Raw genomic sequence first — 20002 nt, forward strand, 5'->3', positions numbered from 1 at the left:
TCTGAGAGAACCAGTGTTCTGAGAGAACCAGTGTTCTGAGAGAACCAGTGTTCTGAGAGAACCAGTGTTCTGTGAACACAGGCTTCCGGAACGTCTGGACGCAGCTCTCTGTTGTTTACCTTCTGCTCTGTTGTCATGGCAACAACATCTGTGACCCTGTCGACCTCGGAAAGTGTTATTTCTTCTAATCCAAGGATGAGGTCAATGGTTAGAAAGTGGAGAGAACGCCAGTGATATCACGGCGAGTGGGCGGAGCCTCTGTACATTGCCACTGTTCTCAGGCATAATCAGAAGCTGGGATGCAAATGTTCCAGATTTGAAATCCAAGAGGAGAAAAGACGCCCCTGCCAAGACCTCCTCCACCACCACCACCTCACCTGACGAGGGAGGCGCGCCGTCGCCCGGCTTCTCGTCTTGACGGTTTACAAGCAGCGCAGTAAACTTCATCTCCACTAATCGGCGTTCTCTCAGGCAAAGACGGTCGACCAATCAGCAGCGAGGACTCGTCCTCCTGAGATGCCGCGGGACAGCGACCGCAGCACGCCGGCCATGAAGGGATCCCTGTTCGGGTCCGTGTTCCCCGGGTTCATGTGATTCTGCTTTGACACGCTTCATCACTGGTGGTTGCAGAGGGGAAGCGGAGCCTTGTGACCTCACACAGCGTCATCAGCTGGTTACCGCTGGAACTGCAGCGCCTTGCCTCAGAATCAATGACATGGTGGTCCTCATCAGCTGATCGTTGCCCAGGGTTTATCATCTGCCAGCAGATTCACTGGGTTTCTTTCTAACGTGCGACACATATGGTGACTACTTCACGTCAGAGTAGAGTAACGAACATGGGGGGAGGGGGGCACGTGTGATGCATTTACTCCGCCCACTCCACGGTTCTGACAGGACCAATGAGATGCAATCATCATGGAAAGATTGGTTTTTCATTTTAAATGATCAGAAATGATGTTTCTGAGAAATCTCTGATCCAATAAAAATGATGGGTTTTTTCCCAGAAGAACCAGATAATATTTTTCTGTGGGAAATCCCATCAACCACGTGCTAATTGGTGAGATTTTCCCCATCAGCTGGAAGCTTTTGTGGAAGTTGGTCAAAGCAGCAGCCTGATGGACCACGGCGAGTGGAACGAGAAGATTATCAGCAGAACTTCTCATCACAGGAGCATGAAGGGAATCTTTGTTCCCTTAGACTGGAGCTGCTGTCACACAGACCCTCAGCCCCTCCAACAGAGTCCAGAGGAGTCCACAGGAAGCAGCCTGACGACTCCTTGGAGAGATTTTCAGAATAAATCTCCACTGACAGGTAAATGACATGCCAGGTAGGACTGCTTCTCTCAGTATTCATGGTCGGGATGTTGACGTTGTCTGGCAGAACAAATATCTCACTGATGCCTGCAAAGGCACACCAGCGTGTGTCCTCTCAGCATCTTGAGGTCCTCCTGGATCCTCCCGGGCTTCTCAGAAAAACAGTTCAATGACACTTGTAGTTCGGTGCGTCCGAATGCTGGTTCTAGTAGGTGACAAAGACCCTGGGCAGGAAGGCGTTCAGGGTCTTGGTGGGAAAGGAAGGTGATCTCTTTGTCATCGGAAATTGATCCAAAATGTCATCAAACATTGAGGCTGAAATTCAGCAGAGCGGCGGTCCTGTGACCCACGCTAACAACATCCATGTGATGAGAGGCTGCCAGCTGATGATTGCATCACCACTTTACAGCATTTAAAACATTTGGCCCATGACATGTTTCTATGGCGAAGGCGTGTTCTGTAGAAGGCACTCCTTAAAAATACAAAGCTTACTGTGAAGAGCCGTTATTCCTTCTTACTACACTCAAGTTGAGGCGCAGGTCATTGGCTAGTTAGCATGCTAGGACATGTGCAGCTAACAATCATAATAAACTTTTGCAAACGTTCTGTAGAACTGGATTGTCCTGCTGCAACATTCAAGCATGGTTCTTGGGCTGGCATGAGGCAGCACATGGCGCCATCGAGGTTACACATGTGTGTAAAATGTGACATCTCACATTTCCTGCAGAAGCTAAAATGAAGATGTGACGTGTTTTGGACAATGAGGTAGTGGAGGTGTAGAGATGAGGGAATCAATCACAGGAAGCATCCAAAGCTAACTTGTTTTTATTTGCACGTCCAACAAGTGTTAACAAACCCAACACAGAGGTTAGCATCCAGGTCTACAGCAGGGGGCGCTCAAACACACAAGAAGCTCTGAGGATGTCGGACAGGAAGGACACAGCAAACATCATCTGTACAAATCTACAGTTGGTCTGAGCCAACGGCGCCGTCACTTCTTCAAACATCGACATTCATCTAGTTAGCCGTTCGAGGACACACCCACCACCCTCATGTCTGTACAACAGCGGTTGTGCTAACAGCACCGACTGGTTTTACCGCCGCCAGCAGGCAGCGCTATGAGCACAGTCGTTGTGACCAACGGAATGCCATTAAGGGGATTTTCTTTTTTCTAAAGTTTGTTTGTAATGCCAGCCAATCATCTAATTCATTCCAAACGTTGTGTATTCTCTTGAGAAGTAGTAGAACTGTTCTGTTACTAGAACAGTTCTAAGCCTGTGGACCGACGTGTTGTCACAGCTGTATCATAAACACAGACCTGATCACGTGCACCGTCAGGCGCTGGTTAGCTACTGGACTAGCTTGGAAGAAATGTTTTGATTTAAAAAATGATAGGTAAGAGGGCAGCAACCAGAGTTTGACACAAGGTGCATTGGGAAAAGTCCAGGGGAGCTACAAGATGGAGGTGACATGCCCTGTTGCTGCGTAGCCAGCATGTAAGTCACCATGATAGCTGCTAGCCTCATTCCCACAGCGATCTCACTCTTTGGTGCTAGAGGGCGCAACAGAGTTCAGCATCGACTCCTCCAGACTCTCGGTGCTGACACTTGTTGGCAGCGCACTTCCACAACTACACTGTGTTGATGGCGGCCGACATGAAACCATCGTAACACGTGAAGTACGTCAGGACGCCGCTTGCTCGCTCCAAGGGCCTCCCCCCTGAGGACGGCTGGCCTGACTGAACTGAAGCTGCCATGCATGCCTGCCGTGATTTTGAAGACATGGAGGTTGGAATGTTTCTTCTCTGATAATCCATCTTTATTTCATTCCGTGCAAAATTTGAATCTGAAGCTCTTAGATTAAAGTAGTCGAGTACATGTTTTAGTATTTCTGACAGCTGTAGTACAACTGTACTTCAACCATCCAAGAAAAGTAAAATCAAGTTTCCAAGCTTCAGTTCAGAGCAGGGAAACATATATCTGTTTTCAAACGGATGACAACTTGTGAATGACCTTGTCGGCAACAACGGCGCCACCAACTGGCTGCTTCAGCCACTACAGCAGGAAGTCTGTTTTACTAACCCTGCTAATCCAAGGAGACCAACAGGAAGTGGCACTGCGGCTGAGGGCAGCTGAGATCGCTCATCACCTTTTTGGTGCCGAGGTCCAAACAATGGTGAGCGTTGGTCTGCTAAAACACTTCGCTACAACACCGAGCAGCTCGGACGGTCGACTGAGTCATGCTGAGCAACAACCAAGTCACGTGATTCAGGCCTGCTTTTGCCTCATTTAGATTTTCTGAATCAAATAAAGACTTATTTTTCCCTGCAGTGAAGACGCACGAAGGTGATGTCGCTGTTTGGAAACATGCAGACACATGGAAGCAGATCCCGATGATCATGACTGATTTGTGTTTGGGGGCGCAGCCATCAGGTGCACCACCAGAGGTCACCACAGCTGCTCTCAGCGTCTGGAGGAAATGACTTGGTGACAACAGAGGGAGACGTTCATTCTCCTAACTCGAAAGTCACATGTCCACTCTTTGATGGTCAGGTGTTTCCTGCAGCTTCAGCCACACGTGGCTGTCAGACAGGAAGCAGCCACACTCTCTACTTGGATAGATTCAGGGTTATTTTATGCAGAATGACAGAGTAATGACATCATCACAGACATGAAGAGTCTTCCTGCCAATCAGTAACGTCAGTGTGATGTCAGCAGCTCTTATTAAAAAGTTTTCTTTTTTTTCTCTTCAGACGAACATGCAATGAACTGCATGACAACAACAGCGAGACGGGATTTTTACACCACATAAGCATTCCTTCCCTGTCGACACACCATCAGCCAGAGGAGGTGTGGCATCTGCTTGAGGAGTGTGGCTTCCACCAAAGGAGGTGTGGCCTCAGCAAGACAAGACATGGCATCTGTCAGAGGAGGCGTGACGTCCTTTAGATGGACTTCATGGTTTCTACTTGCTAAACAGACACGCGGGATTCTTCTTCAGTCATGATGTCGTTGACAAGTCAGAGACACGGAGTGTTTAATTAGATCACAACTGTGTGTGTGAGAGTGTGTGTGTGCGTGTGTGTGTGTGTGTGTGTGTGGACTGTACACTCAGTCTTTATTTCCCAGTTGCATTCACTGGTCAAGTCTCAGCCAGGTGCCACCCTATGGCGGCAGGCTGCTGGCTCAGTACTCGCTCAGGTTGTGCCATTTGGAGATCTGCCTGCGGGGATTCTCACAGACTTCCCTCCAGTGGGAGGCACCAGAGGGGGCAGGGCTATGGATGCCAAGCAACAGGCGGCCCAGTACCTCATTCTTGGTGGTGCGGTCAAAGTCAACCACCAGGAACTCGACGGAGATCTCGGGCAGCAGCTCAGGCGGGATGTCGTAGATGAAGGACTCGTTGAAGACCGGGTTCAGTGTGCACTTCTTCACGTGCGTCTTCTTCTTGGCAATGCGCTTGCGCCCGTAGAAAACGTTGACCTTCACGTAAGGGTCTGAGGAGAGAAGAGGGAGCCTAAATGACCTGCGCTACAGAAACTTCGCCTCTGATGCTCAGCTCCACTACTCACTTGCTGACAGGCCGGTGATGTCCATCTTGGGGAGGTGGCGGGCCTTCAGGACGACCACGCTGAGGCGATGAGACACCGGCTGGTAGGACACCGACACCAGAAGCTCACCGCGACTCTCACACTGACCACGGGACAAAAAGGACAAACACCATCAGCATCAGGACACAATGTCGACTCGTCATGTTACCAGGAGTCTGAAGCGTGTTCAGCACGCCGGCACAGGGCAGCGCAAAGGTGAAACAGCTGCTTTCTGAATTTAACCTGGTTATGGCGAAACAGCAGGAAACTTGCAACATCCACAATCATGTGACCAGCCAGCTTGTTGCCATGGAGATGCCATCATCAGGGAGTTAGTCATCTTCAGGAGGGAGATCACACTTGCAAGAGATGACCACGCTCCATAATAACCTCCAGAGGCGCTCAGGTGCTCGTTGGCAGGAGGACATCCTCACGTATCATCACCTGATTGATCACGACTGCGACTCACGTGGCCACCAAAATAAATATTTCAATCAGGAGCGAGGAGGGCAACACCACGCCACCCCCCACGCCATCGGTTGCCAGCTGTCACCATGTCACTCGTCACGTCAGCTGTAATATTCTTAATCGGTTTGATTTGACCAAAACCATTTTATTAACCTACATGAAGTAGTCATGTGACCTGGCTCCTCACCTGCATGTTCCTCTTGGTGATCTGCTGGCTCAGGTGGACGCGGCCTGTGCTCGGGTCCACGCCCTTCAGCGGCACCACAGCCTCCCCAATTACATCGTCGCGGGCAAAGCGATCAAAGCTAAGAACCAGGAAGTGCAGGGTGAGATCCGGCAGCGAGCTGTAGGCCACGCCGTAGAAAGTGAAGGTCTCGTCAAACAGCGGGTCCAGGGTCTTCCTCAGCACCCGGGTCTTGACCCGATGCTTCTTCTCTGGGAGGATGGTCATCTTTACATAGGGGTCGGAGCTGCCTGCCTGCTCGTCCATGGCAGGGAGACCGCGGGCCCCAACGATGGTCACCACGAGGGCCTTCTTGGGGAAGTTGTAGTCTACGGAGAGGCTGATGGCGCCCAGGCGGGGCTCTGGCTCTGGCTCGGAGGACGCAGGCGTGAAGGGCGACGCTGTCTTGCTGCTGCTCTGGCTGCTGCTGGCCGAGCTGCTGTCCAGGCAGCAGTAGTCTGCACGAACTGGCAGAGCCCGCTCCAGCCGGGCCTGGCTGTGGGCGGGGCCCAGTCCAGCAGGGGGTAGCAGGTGACTCATCTGCAGCTGCCCAGGGACGTCCAGGATGTTGTTCTCAGCATCCACCAGCACCAGGCCCCTCCCTACAGAGGGAGCAGCGGTCGCGCAGCCTCGCTCTCCCTCACGATCAGCTCGCCGGATGCTGCGGACAATCCTCTTGCTGCTGCTGAGGGATTCTGGGTAAATGCTGATTCCCTTCAGCATGTGGATGAACTTGTAGGGTGGGTCCTCGGCATCACAGTAACGGTCGCCGTGCAGTTTGTAGCGTCCAGAGACACGCAGGTAGCGACGCTGACAAAAAGACCAGAGGAGAAGCAGAACGACCACGACCAGCACGAGAACACCAGCTCCCAGGAAGCCCGCCAGGACAGGAGACATGGCTGAGAAAGAGACAGGACGTGTTAGACATCAGCCAGTCAGGCAACAGAAAACTTCCTGAGCACCAATTCATTGTTTCTGTCTGGACATGCTAGAAGATGATGGCACTGGGAGCACATGACCTCCCCATGGACCAGGTGTGCTGGTGTGAACTGACACACACAGAGACGTGCACACACAAACACACACAGTTTCTCAGTGAAGCACTTATGTCATTATTGGCCACGCCCATCATCCCTCCATGTTCCCCCTCTCCTCCTGTTCAGGGTGGTGGGGGTGGAGCCTATCCCAGCAGCCTTCCCCCTGGACAGGTCACCAGTCCATGGCAGGGCCAACACATAGAGACAGACAACCATTGGCTCTCCCAGCCACGCCTACGGTCAATTTAGAGTCTGGATTAACCTGGTCCCTCTTGATGTCTTTGGACTGTGGAGGAAGCTGGAGTACCAGAGAGAACCCAGCAGGAACAGGGAGAACATGGAGACTCACCCAGAAAGACCCCGTGCTGCAGCCGGGGCTCCACCCACAACCTTCTTGATGGGGGGCCACCGTGAGGACCGCTGCTCCACCCACAACCTTCTTGCTGGGGGCCACAGTGAGGACCACTGCTCCACCCACAACCTTCTTGCTGGGGGCCATCATGAGGACCACTGCTCCACCCACAACCTTCTTGCTGGGGGCCACAGTGAGGACCACTGCTCCACCCACAACCTTCTTGCTGGGGGCCATCATGAGGACCACTGCTCCACCCACAACCTTCTTGCTGGGGGGCCACCGTGAGGACCACTGCTCCACCGGGCCGCCACCCTCCAAATATGAGCTGAATTATTGGAGCATCTCAAACTGATGGTGTCGAAATGATCAATACATGGTTGAGCAATATCATGCAGCTCCGCCTCTCAGGGCACTCAGAACTCCGCCCATTGTTCAGGCCACGTCCCTGTCAACATCATCATCAATGTCGTCCCCTGTCCTCGTCTCACCGCCAGCTCCTCTGATTTGACTGTGTTTAATTGTTGTGTCGTTGCTTTCACACGCATGGCGTTTACTGACCGCGCCGTAACGTAAAGAGTCATCAGTGTCAGTTGGCTGGAGTGCAGTCCAGAGACCGCCAACCGCCACTCACACAAAGTTACAGCCTTCGTCTCCCAGGTAAAGCTCAAGGCATGCTCGAACACGACCTCGCCACGTGGTCATAATCAACGAGACGCCGACGCCTCCCTCCTGCAGCTGTCACCATCACATGACGTCTTGTGACTGACAGCAGCTGAGTTCACTGCCTAGCAAAGCACCCATGGACCCGTGAGACGCAGTGGATCATGTGACCTCCCTTGTTCAGGAACGCCATCATGGCAGCAGGAGGCGTTGCCGAAGCCTCCCATCATGCACCTGCTCTCAAAGCTACAGCCGTCACAATGTCGCAGCGGGTCATGATGATGATGTCATCTTGTTTTGTGAGACATGTTCCCCTTCCATCCAGCTCGTGTGTGAGACTGCTGGGTACAGACATGACGTCATCGGATACCAATCCCGACTGGCATGCGCGCTCACGCGAGCGAGTGCCAGTCGGGAGCGCGCGCTGGTTTAATGAGAATCGCTTCGTTTTTTCCGTTAAATGCTCCCGGTCAGATATTCAACACGGACTTCTGCCGTCAATCATCGTCATCGTCGTCCTGGTCTCGGGGGGCTACCGGAGTCGGACTCGGGGGACGTGAAGCTGCTAATGAGGGTGTTGGCTCGTCGGTAATAATCCGGTGTCGCCGGGGACACGGTGACGCGACACTCGGGACAAAAGCACCGACTGTCGGTTCAAACACAAACACACGACACCACGGTCCCATAGCCAGGACCGGTACCAGGGACTGGGGACCGGGTCTCACCGTATGTGGGCCGCAGCTCCGTCATGTCCGCCATTTTGTGAGTGCGGGCAGGATGCGCTCGGTCGGGCGCGAGGACAGCGGAGACACGACAGGACACCGACCACCGCCGCTCTCTTCACACCCGCAGATATCAGCGACACCGAGGAGGGAGCGAGGAGCCGCTGGAGCCGCCAGAGGAGCTCCGTCGTCTGGACCGTCGAAGGCTCGGTGTCCGTCGGTGACTGATGCTCGCGAGTAGATGCAGAGAGTCTGCGCAGGAGCTCGCGAGGAGACTGCACCGAGTCACTCTGCCCGGAGGACCGGAGACAGCCGAGAGAAGCCGATATTAGCCGAAGCTAGAGCGCTTACACAGACACCGCCAGGACCGAACCCTGAGCTGAACCGGAACCGAGGTTCTAACCTGAACTCTTAACTCCGGGACGACGGGTCAAAGGTCTCACGCGCTCAAAAACAGACAGACAGACAGACAGACAATTCCAGTCAAGAGCGGGAAAAAAATTTGGAATGATGGTAAAATTTGTGTGTGTGTGTGTGGGGGGGGGGGGGGGGGGCGGCAATTTAACCCAGGGGAACTCACTCCGGGGCTGCACGGTGGTGCAGTGGTCAGCACTGTGGCCTCACAGCAAAAAAGGTTCTGGGTTCGGGTCCCGGCTCGGGCACGGGGTCTTTCTGGGTGAGTCTCCATGTTCTCCCTGTTCCTGCTGGGTTCTCTCTGGTACTCCAGCTTCCTCCACAGTCCAAAGACATCAAGAGGGACCAGGTTAATCCAGACTCTAAATTGACCGTAGGCGTGGCTGGGAGAGCCAATGGTTGTCTGTCTCTATGTGTTGGCCCTGCCATGGACTGGCGACCTGTCCAGGGTGAACCCCGCCTCTCGCCCGTTGACGCTGGGATAGACTCCAGACCCCCGCGACCCTTAATGTGTGTAGGAATAGGCGGAAGATGACGATGGATGGATGGAACTCCGTCAGGAGTGAACTGAGACCCGGACACCTCCTCGTCACTCTTCCGGGAGGAAGAAGACCAAGAAACCAAGGAGGAAGCTGGCGAGCGTCCTGACTCATCAGCTTCCCTCACCGACGTCTCAGCCGCACCGGAGCACACGGCGACCCGCGGGAGGCTGAGGATGGCGGGCCGGGATGAGCGGGTGGTGTGGAGCTTCGTGGTTCTCCTGGCCGGTGAGTTCTTGGACTTCTTGACCGTCTGCCCTCCCTCCACCTCAGCTGACTTCAGTTGTTGCCCATTTCCTGTCCTAGTTGGTTCATTTTTGAACATTTTGCACAAAGTTCCAGGTAGTTGCGGGACTCGCTGCAGAATTCCGTTACGCTCTCACAACGACACCGATTCCCAGATTCTTGAGAGTTCGTGCTCGTTATCGCAGTCTTCCTCTGAGCAGTGAATTAGCAGAACAGAAACAAAACCACAAATGCCATTGTACAAGTGAAAAAGGAAAAAAATGATTTCACAAAATTCACATCAAAATGCAATTTCTGTGTCAAAAAGTAAAACAAAGATTCTTATAAAAGCCTTTGCGTCTGTTCCAGTGTTGTAAATGACCTCTGCTGCAGCCTGGCTGAGAGGTCATGGTTTCGGTGGCGTTTCTTGGGTTTACCAAGCAGGTGGTGGGCAGAGCCTGGGATGAGGAAGGACCTCTCATTGAGGCAACAGTCGAACAGTCAACTTGGAAGGAGCCTGATTTCCTCATCAACAGACCCGCTGAGTGTGACTGTGACCGCTGTGTCAGGGTGGAGGGAAGTGCTGCCCTCCTCGCCTCTGTGTTGAAAGACTGACAAGTCTAACCTCAAGTCTGCAGTGATGTGGAGAAGAATTTCTTCTTTGGGGACAACAAGAGTCAAAATGAAAGTCAAGTCATCCGTCTTCATGTCCGTGTCATGACTCGCTAAAGATACAAAAGTGCCTGTCAAAGGTACATTTTTTACAAATGATATTTGGAGAGCAGTGGTCCTCACGGTGGCCCCCCATCAAGAAGGTTCTGGGTGGAGCAGTGGTCCTCCCTGTGGCCCCCCAGCAAGAGGGTTGTGGGTGGAGCCCCAGCTGCAGCACGGGGTCTTTCTGGGTGAGTCTCCATGTTCTCCCTGTTCCTGCTGGGTTCTCTCTGGTACTCCAGCTTCCTCCACAGTCCAAAGACATCAAGAGGGACCAGGTTAATCCAGACTCTAAATTGACCGTAGGCGTGGCTGGGAGAGCCAATGGTTGTCTGTCTCTATGTGTTGGCCCTGCCATGGACTGGTGACCTGTCCAGGGGGAAGGCTGCTGGGATAGGCTCCACCCCCACCACCCTCAACAGGAGAAGAGGGAGAACATGGAGGGATGGAGGGTGCTTGCACGGGTTTTGAAAGTCTTAAAAAGTATGGAATTTTGAAAAGCTGTTTTCCAGGTCTTGAAAAGTCTGGAATCTTGTGTGAATGTTTCAGTAAAGTATGGAAAACTTTTCTCTCGTCCAATTTTAGAGTCGGCTCCCAGGCACATAACCCTGTAAAATTAGAAATACAGGAGGAAAGGATATAAAACATGACATGATTCCGCTTACTGCTCGGTCCTGGAATGATGTCACATCAAAACACGTGTAGCTACGCTTTCAGCTTGGACTTTTATACTCAACACAACAGGTACAATCTCAACCAAAAAAGTAAGCTCACAAGTAGAAAATACAAAAAGTTAAGGTCTTGGGGAATAAATGCAGACGTTTTAAGAGTAAACTGATGTTCAGGGATTTCCAGATGCTGCATCAGACTATCTAGAGACTGAGGAGACAACAGCGTCCCTCAAATGTCTTCTGAATCGTTTTGTTGGAGTCGACGTTTGACCTTACAGGGTTGTTTCATGAAATGTTGGATATCCTGCAAATTGTTTTTAGATTTTAGATTAAAAGATTTCAGAAGAAATTTTGAGACCTGGTTGGTGGCATTCGTTCGATGGATTGCCCCGGAAGGAGGAGGTGTGAGACCCTGCTTCAGCAGATCCACAGATGTCACAATGCTCCGCCTCCTAATGAGACTCCATGTTTGATATGACACACCCACTTTTAAGGCTTAAATAAGATTCCTGCCAATGTTCAATAAGAGAACATTCTATAAAAACAAAGCCGATTCAAACATTGCATCCATGTTCAGAGTATCACAGAGTGGCTTGTGTCAGTGGGTGGCGTTCGCCATGCAGGACACGACTGACCGTACACTGGTACATGGCGACGTCTGTTGTTGAAGGTCTTCATGTAGCACAACATCTCAGACTGTTTGTTGTGTATCTCAAAAAAATCACTACACCTCATATTTGTTTTCAGGTTCTGTGGGTCAAAGGGTCATCTATGACAAACAGATCTGTGCCGTCAAAGGTTCAACTGTCACCATCGGCTGCTCTTTCACACCCATCAAGGAGGTCGTCCGTGTCGTCTGGTGTGTGAACCATGAAATTTGCCAGGGCTCAACGCCATCAGTGTTTGACAGCAACGCAACCAAGAATGTGTCTCGTTACAAATATCTGGGGGACAAAAAGGGGAACTGCACGTTACAGATCAGTGACGTCCAGAAGGAGGACAACAGGACCTTCCGCTTCAGGATGGAAGCCAGGAGCAAAGATGGACATTTCACGGAGAGGTCTGGAGCAAGGGTCCAAGTCACTGGTGAGAGCTTCCCATGCCAGTGCTGATAAGTATTGCCATCAGTGGTCCTTAACCCAAAAAACATCCATGTGTCCAATGTTTGCTCTTCAAAGAAATTAAAATCTTGGTTAAGACATAAAAGAATAAAATTCCTACAGATAGAACCACGTTAAACTTTGGTCTTCAAACCAGATCTGACTAACTAAGTGCTAAAGGACACGAAGAAGGAGAAGGAGAGCTGCTTACTTTCTTACTTCATTCTCTTCGAGCCGGGCAGCACGGAAGGTCTTCACCTATGAACGCCAGCGCTGTCTCTTGGGCCAGCCCAAGCAGTCCTGACTATAAGCCTGATCAACAAGGAGGTCTTAAGTCTGCTCTTAAACCTAGAGAGGGGGTCTGGGTCCTGGACTGAAACTGGGAGACGGTTCCACAGGAGGGGAGCCTGATAGCTGAAGGCTCTGGCTCCATTCTACTGTTAGAACTCTAGGAACCAGCAGGAACCCTGCATCCTGGGAGTGAAGGGTTCTAGCTGGATCATAGGGGACTAGGAGCTCTGTCAGGGATGAAGGAGCCTGGTTGTTGAGGACTTTGATGGTAGAAGAAGAATTTTAAATTCTGTTCTGAATCTGACAGGGAGCCATGCAGAGAAGCAGTCCAGGAGAGACCTGGTCTCTGCTACCAGTTCTAGTCAGGGGGGCAGCAGCGTTCTGGACCAGCTGGAGAGTCTTTAGGGACCTGTTAGTCCAGCCTGGTAGGAGGGAGGTGCAGTGATCCAGCCTGGAAGTGACAAAAGCAGGGACTAGTTTTTCTGCATCTTCTTGAGCCAGGATGTGTCTGATCTTAGCGATGTTACGTAGATGGAAGAAGGCGTCCTGGAGGTTTGTTGAATGTGGGAGTTAAAGGGTCCTGGTCAAAGAGAACTGCTAGGTTCCTACGGTGGTGCTGGGGGCCAGGGTGGTGCCATCCAGGGTCCCTGTCTCATCAGATCAGGTGGTCCTCAGGTGTTTGGGCCCAGCACAAGAACTTCAGTTTATCAGAGTTTAATAAAGGAAATGATGGTCCTCCATGTTTCCTGTCCTTCAGACAGGCCTCCAGTTTAGTCAGCTGGTTTCACCCTGATGTCCCTCAGGGTCCATGAGTTTGAGAAGTCGAGACCGGGACAGGGTTAGACCAAGTAAAGACCAGAGGGTCGTGCCGCAGTATGTACAGCTTGTGAAGCATTTTTGTATCGTGTTCAAGTCATTGATCAAGTTATTGGTTGCATTCGAAATGTGTTTTTATATCCAATCACATAATACACAGGCTACATCGCCACAGTGGCGATCTTGACATTAAATTTTGACTCTGCCAGGCTGGAAACTGAGACAAAACCCAGACCCTCAAAAAGTGTTTTTGCGACCAGTCTCAGGAACACGATCCGTGTGAAGTAACCCAACAGAACCTCAGGGCTCAGGTCTGGTTTGCTCCTCCAAAGAGCCCCCCTCTCAATGCTGCAGTTACTGTATGCACGCGACGTTTGTGTGGAGATAAAAATGTTTGTAACCTTTTTATTTCTGCTTCAGACGTCCCTCAAATTGTGATCGACAGCCCCGGAAGGTCAGAGGTCAGGAATGGTGGCCGAGTCACTCTGACCTGCACTAACAACTGCATGTTCCACCAGCTGGACATCAACTGGTTCAAAGATGGCATTGCCCTTGCAGAGACTAGCCCCTCCCTCCAGCTTAGCCGGCTGACCACAAAGGATTCTGGGATCTACACCTGTGGCTTGAAGACTAGCAAGGTTTTGTCCCGGCCATTCAGCCTGCACCTCGATGCTGACAAGGTCAAAGGTCAGAATCAGAAAATGTTTTGTGGTGTTCCGTGACAGGGAGAACCCTTCATTCCTGATGTATCATCACACACCAACATATGAAACATCGTCTTCAGCTCCACTTGAGTTTTGACCCCTAAGATATACAACCTTGATGGTCAGGCCTTCGCCTGTCAGGCCGCCACAGCAACACAACATGACAGTCTAAGGGCTCTTCTGACTGAGTTACAGGTGAAGATGTGACTTCACTTCCTTCTTAGGAGTGCACATTGTTATTTTATAACTTGAGCATTTGTTGATCATTGAACTTCTAAAAATATTTCATTATGCAGAATTCATGTAACAGCGCCACCTAGTCTTCAGTCATGACACCGCCACAATTTCTTTGGAGTTGGATGTTCTTAGATTTGATGTTTGTAGTATCAATCATTATATTTGTCAGCAAGATGAAGCTGTAGATTTGTGGAATGTTGAAAAGCTGCAAAGCCAACGAAAACTAAACAAACCAAAATTTAATGAAATTAAACAATTTTAAAAACAATGTGATGAGCGCGAATAAGACTCACCAACAGTATAAAGATCTTGATGTCTTTGACAGATGACCTGCTGGCTCTGGTGGTTGGTTCAGTGGTTGGCATCCTGCTGGCATTGGCCACTCTTACTTTGGCAATCTTCATCATCAAGAGGTGGACCTGACTGCCTTCCCTAAGTGACAAATTACACCTGCTTCCCTTCCCTGTAACTGGCTTGCGTGAGGAGAATCAGCCTGGGTACAGTTAGCATGAGGAGAATCAGCCTGGGTACAGTTAGCATGAGGAGAATCAGCCTGGGTAAAGTTAGCGTGAGGAGAATCAGCCTGGGTAAAGTTAGCATGAGGAGAATCAGCCTGGGTACAGTTAGCGTGAGGAGGGTTAGCCTGGGTACAGTTAGCGTAAGGAGGGTTAGCCTGGGTACAGTTAGCATGAGGAGGGTTAGCCTGGGTACAGTTAGCATGAGGAGAATCAGCCTGGATACAGTTAGCATGAGGAGAATCAGCCTGGGTACAGTTAGCATGAGGAGAATCAGCCTGGATACAGTTAGCATGAGGAGAATCAGCCTGGATACAGTTAGCATGAGGAGAATCAGCCTGGGTACAGTTAGCGTGAGGAGAATCAGCCTGGGTAAAGTTAGCGTGAGGAGAATCAGCCTGGGTAAAGTTAGCATGAGGAGAATCAGCCTGGGTACAGTTAGCGTGAGGAGGGTTAGCCTGGGTACAGTTAGCGTAAGGAGGGTTAGCCTGGGTACAGTTAGCATGAGGAGGGTTAGCCTGGGTACAGTTAGCATGAGGAGAATCAGCCTGGATACAGTTAGCATGAGGAGAATCAGCCTGGGTACAGTTAGCATGAGGAGAATCAGCCTGGGTACAGTTAGCATGAGGAGAATCAGCCTGGGTACAGTTAGCAGGAGGAGGGTTAGCCTGGGTACAGTTAGCAGGAGGAGGGTTAGCCTGGGTACAGTTAGCTTGAGAAGGGTTAGCCTGGGTACAGTTAGCATGAGGAGGGTTAGCCTGGATACAGTTAGCGTGAGGAGGGTTAGCCTGGGTACAGTTAGCGTGAGGAGAATCAGCCTGGGTACAGTTAGCATGAGGAGAATCAGCCTGGGTACAGTTAGCATGAGGAGAATCAGCCTGGGTACAGTTAGCATGAGGAGAATCAGCCTGGGTACAGTTAGCATGAGGAGAATCAGCCTGGGTACAGTTAGCAGGAGGAGGGTTAGCCTGGGTACAGTTAGCAGGAGGAGGGTTAGCCTGGGTACAGTTAGCTTGAGAAGGGTTAGCCTGGGTACAGTTAGCATGAGGAGGGTTAGCCTGGGTACAGTTAGCGTGAGGAGGGTTAGCCTGGGTACAGTTAGCGTGAGGAGAATCAGCCTGGGTACAGTTAGCATGAGGAGAATCAGCCTGGGTACAGTTAGCGTGAGGAGGGTTAGCCTGGGTACAGTTAGCATGAGGAGAATCAGCCTGGGTACAGTTAGCATGAGGAGGGTTAGCCTGGGTGAAGTTAGCATGAGGAGGGTTAGCCTGGGTACAGTTAGCATGAGGAGGGTTAGCCTGGGTACAGTTAGCATGAGGAGAATCAGCCTGGGTACAGTTAGCATGAGGAGAATCAGCCTGGGTGAAGTTAGCATGAGGAGAATCAGCCTGGGTACATTTAGCAGGAGGAGGGTTAGCCTGGGTACAGTTAGCAGGAGGAGGGTTAGCCTGGGTACAGTTAGCAGGAGGAGGGTTAGCCTGGGTACAGTTAGCGTGAGGAGGGTTAGCCTGGGTACAGTTAGCATGAGGAGAATCAGCCTGGATACAGTTAGCATGAGGAGAATCAGCCTGGGTACAGTTAGCATGAGGAGAATCAGCCTGGGTACAGTTAGCATGAGGAGAATCAGCCTGGGTACAGTTAGCAGGAGGAGGGTTAGCCTGGGTACAGTTAGCAGGAGGAGGGTTAGCCTGGGTACAGTTAGCTTGAGAAGGGTTAGCCTGGGTACAGTTAGCATGAGGAGGGTTAGCCTGGATACAGTTAGCGTGAGGAGGGTTAGCCTGGGTACAGTTAGCATGAGGAGAATCAGCCTGGGTACAGTTAGCATGAGGAGAATCAGCCTGGGTACAGTTAGCATGAGGAGAATCAGCCTGGGTACAGTTAGCATGAGGAGAATCAGCCTGGGTACAGTTAGCATGAGGAGAATCAGCCTGGATACAGTTAGCATGAGGAGAATCAGCCTGGGTACAGTTAGCATGAGGAGAATCAGCCTGGGTACAGTTAGCATGAGGAGAATCAGCCTGGGTACAGTTAGCAGGAGGAGGGTTAGCCTGGGTACAGTTAGCAGGAGGAGGGTTAGCCTGGGTACAGTTAGCTTGAGAAGGGTTAGCCTGGGTACAGTTAGCATGAGGAGAGTTCGCCTGGGTACAGTTAGCGTGAGGAGGGTTAGCCTGGGTACAGTTAGCGTGAGGAGAATCAGCCTGGGTACAGTTAGCATGAGGAGAATCAGCCTGGGTACAGTTAGCAGGAGGAGGGTTAGCCTGGGTACAGTTAGCATGAGGAGAATCAGCCTGGGTACAGTTAGCATGAGGAGGGTTAGCCTGGGTGAAGTTAGCATGAGGAGGGTTAGCCTGGGTACAGTTAGCATGAGGAGGGTTAGCCTGGGTACAGTTAGCATGAGGAGAATCAGCCTGGGTACAGTTAGCATGAGGAGAATCAGCCTGGGTGAAGTTAGCATGAGGAGAATCAGCCTGGGTACATTTAGCATGAGGAGGGTTAGCCTGGGTACAGTTAGCATGAGGAGGGTTAGCCTGGGTACAGTTAGCATGAGGAGGGTTAGCCTGGGTACAGTTAGCATGAGGAGAATCAGCCTGGGTACAGTTAGCAGGAGGAGGGTTAGCCTGGGTGAAGTTAGCATGAGGAGAATCAGCCTGGGTACATTTAGCAGGAGGAGGGTTAGCCTGGGTACAGTTAGCAGGAGGAGGGTTAGCCTGGGTACAGTTAGCAGGAGGAGGGTTAGCCTGGGTACAGTTAGCGTGAGGAGGGTTAGCCTGGGTAAAGTTAGCATGAGGAGAATCAGCCTGGGTACAGTTAGCGTGAGGAGGGTTAGCCTGGGTACAGTTAGCGTAAGGAGGGTTAGCCTGGGTACAGTTAGCGTGAGGAGGTTTAGCCTGGGTACAGTTAGCATAAGGAGAGTCAGCCTGGGTACAGTTAGCATGAGGAGAATCAGCCTGGGTACAGTTAGCGTGAGGAGGGTTAGCCTGGGTACAGTTAGCGTGAGGAGGGTTAGCCTGGGTACAGTTAGCGTGAGGAGGGTTAGCCTGGGTACAGTTAGCGTAAGGAGGGTTAGCCTGGGTACAGTTAGCATGAGGAGGGTTAGCCTGGGTACAGTTAGCATGAGGAGAATCAGCCTGGGTACAGTTAGCATGAGGAGAATCAGCCTGGGTACAGTTAGCATGAGGAGGGTTAGCCTGGGTACAGTTAGCATGAGGAGGGTTAGCCTGGGTACAGTTAACATGAGGAGGGTTAGCCTGGGTACAGTTAGCATGAGGAGAATCAGCCTGGGTACAGTTAGCAGGAGGAGGGTTAGCCTGGGTACAGTTAGCATGAGGAGAATCAGCCTGGGTACAGTTAGCATGAGGAGGGTTAGCCTGGGTGAAGTTAGCATGAGGAGAATCAGCCTGGGTACACTTAGCAGGAGGAGGCTTAGCCTGGGTACAGTTAGCCTGAGGAGGGTTAACCTGGGTACAGTTAGCGTGAGGAGAATCAGCCTGGGTACAGTTAGCAGGAGGAGGGTTAGCCTGGGTACAGTTAACGTGAGGAGGGTTAGCCTGGGTACAGTTAGCATGAGGAGAATCAGCCTGGGTACAGTTAGCAGGAGGAAGGTTAGCCTGGGTACAGTTAGCGTGAGGAGGGTTACCCTGGGTACAGTTAGCATGAGGACGGTTAGCCTGGGTACAGTTAGCAGGAGGAGGGTTAGCCTGGGTACAGTTAGCTTGAGAAGGGTTAGCCTGGGTACAGTTAGCAGGAGGAGGGTTAGCCTGGGTACAGTTAGCTTGAGAAGGGTTAGCCTGGGTACAGTTAGCGTGAGGAGCGTTAGCCTGGGTACAGTAAGCGTGAGGAGGGTTAGCCTGGGTACAGTTAGCGTGAGGAGAATCAGCCTGGGTACAGTTAGCGTGAGGAGGGTTAGCCTGGGGACAGTTAGTGTGAGGAGCGTTAGCCTGGGGACAGTTAGCATGAGGAGCGTTAGCCTGGGTACAGTTAGCATGAGGAGAATCAGCCTGGGTACAGTTAGCATGAGGAGCGTTAGCCTGGGGACAGTTAGCGTGAGGAGCGTTAGCCTGGGGACAGTTAGCATGAGGAGCGTTAGCCTGGGGACAGTTAGCATGAAGAGCATTAGCCTGGGGACAGATAGAAGCAAACCATGGATAAATTATCTGGTATTTGTTACTTTTGTGGGTCAGTCATGGGAATTCCTCTGATAACTGCTGAAAAATGTCAAAACACAGCAGTTAAGATATAGATTTTTATGAATTAATTTGTGTTATTACAGGAAACGTGCAGCAGTGGCTGAAAGCGTCATGGATCCCAGGGTGAGTCCTTCATGGGTGGAGCTTGATCACTCTGCTTCAGGGAAAACAAATAGCATCAGAAATCAGATGAACCCCTTGATGTCAAGATTACCTGTGGAAGTAAGGGCAAAAGGTCAGTCAGCCATATTTCCCTCTCTGCTGTTCACAGCCTGTTGATGTCATAGACAGAAACATCATGCAGCCCATTGAGAATGAGCATGGCAGTCCAGCTGTGGATGATGTCAGCTACGCCTACATTCAGTTAAAAAAAAAGAGTCCAAGAAGGTGGGTCCCTCTGATGTGTGTTTGTTTGACTCTCATCTGTGTCTGACGTCAGTGCTTTGTTCTCTTCAGAGCGTCTTCAGTGGAGACAGAGGGCGGCGTGATCTACAGCTCAGTAGCAGGAAGGTGCTGATACCTGCTTTGCCTCCCAGAGTCACATGACCTCCAACTATCCTTCCTTCCATCCATCAATTCATCCATCCATCCAACATCTATCACTTCATCCATCCATCATCAATTCATCCATCCATCCAACATCTATCACTTCATCCATCCATCCATCCATCCATCATCACTTCATCCATCCATCATCCATCCAACATCTATCACTTCATCCATCATCACTTCATCCATCCATCATCAATTCATCCATCATCCATCCAACATCTATCACTTCATCCATCATCAATTCATCCATCCAACGTCTATCACTTCATCCATCCATCATCAATTCATCCATCCATCATCCAACATCTATCACTTCATCAATTCATCCATCCATCCATCCAACATCTATCACTTCATCCATCCATCATCAATTCATCCATCCATCATCCATCATCTATCACTTCATCAATTCATCCATCCATCCATCCAACATCTATCACTTCATCCATCCACCCATCCATCATCCATCCACCCATCCATCATCAATTCATCCATCCATCCAAACATCCTTCCTTCCATCCATTCATTGTCAACTGATGATGCTATGTAGGACCAAAGTGGGCGTAACCTAATGCAGCTGTCATCTGATGAGAGGTTGGGTCTCCCAGGATGTGTCAACACTTGGACATACATTTTAATCCTTTTAATATCTTCCAGAAACACGCAGAAAAAG

At 50.9% G+C, this 20002-nt stretch overlaps 2 protein-coding genes across 5 annotated transcripts; one reads left to right on the top strand and one right to left on the bottom strand.

Annotated features, from left to right (window-relative positions):
* The first annotated feature begins 1161 nt into the window (after positions 1 to 1161).
* LOC147252727 (uncharacterized) lies at positions 1162 to 19628 on the top strand. Of its 3 annotated transcripts, none has more exons than XM_086217464.1 (7): positions 1162 to 1311; positions 11675 to 12013; positions 13555 to 13821; positions 14401 to 14488; positions 18861 to 18900; positions 19049 to 19164; positions 19234 to 19628. In XM_086217464.1, the coding sequence occupies exons 1-7, from the start codon at positions 1173 to 1175 to the stop codon at positions 19292 to 19294; spliced, it is 1050 nt and encodes a 349-aa protein (XP_086073590.1). In that variant the 5' UTR covers positions 1162 to 1172; the 3' UTR covers positions 19295 to 19628. The 3 variants fall into 3 exon arrangements, 2 of the variants coding, with proteins under 2 accessions (XP_086073590.1, XP_086073591.1); XM_086217465.1 differs by lacking the exon at positions 1162 to 1311 and adding an exon at positions 9016 to 9548; XR_015118464.1 differs by lacking the exon at positions 14401 to 14488.
* syt11b (synaptotagmin XIb) lies at positions 2102 to 14513 on the bottom strand. 2 transcript variants are annotated; one of them, XM_086217463.1, is made up of 4 exons: positions 14369 to 14513; positions 5558 to 6492; positions 4885 to 5005; positions 2102 to 4809 (listed from the first exon to the last, which is right to left on the bottom strand). In XM_086217463.1, the coding sequence occupies exons 2-4, from the start codon at positions 6488 to 6490 to the stop codon at positions 4499 to 4501; spliced, it is 1365 nt and encodes a 454-aa protein (XP_086073589.1). In that variant the 5' UTR covers positions 6491 to 6492; positions 14369 to 14513; the 3' UTR covers positions 2102 to 4498. The 2 variants fall into 2 exon arrangements, with proteins under 2 accessions (XP_086073589.1, XP_086073588.1); XM_086217462.1 differs by lacking the exon at positions 14369 to 14513 and adding an exon at positions 8371 to 8694.
* Positions 19629 to 20002: the final 374 nt, after the last annotated feature.

This window comes from Aulostomus chinensis, chromosome 11, assembly GCF_037954235.1.
Source record: "Aulostomus chinensis isolate RoL2024-O1b breed Wild chromosome 11, RoL_Achi_v1.0, whole genome shotgun sequence".
NCBI lineage: Eukaryota > Metazoa > Chordata > Actinopteri > Syngnathiformes > Aulostomidae > Aulostomus > Aulostomus chinensis.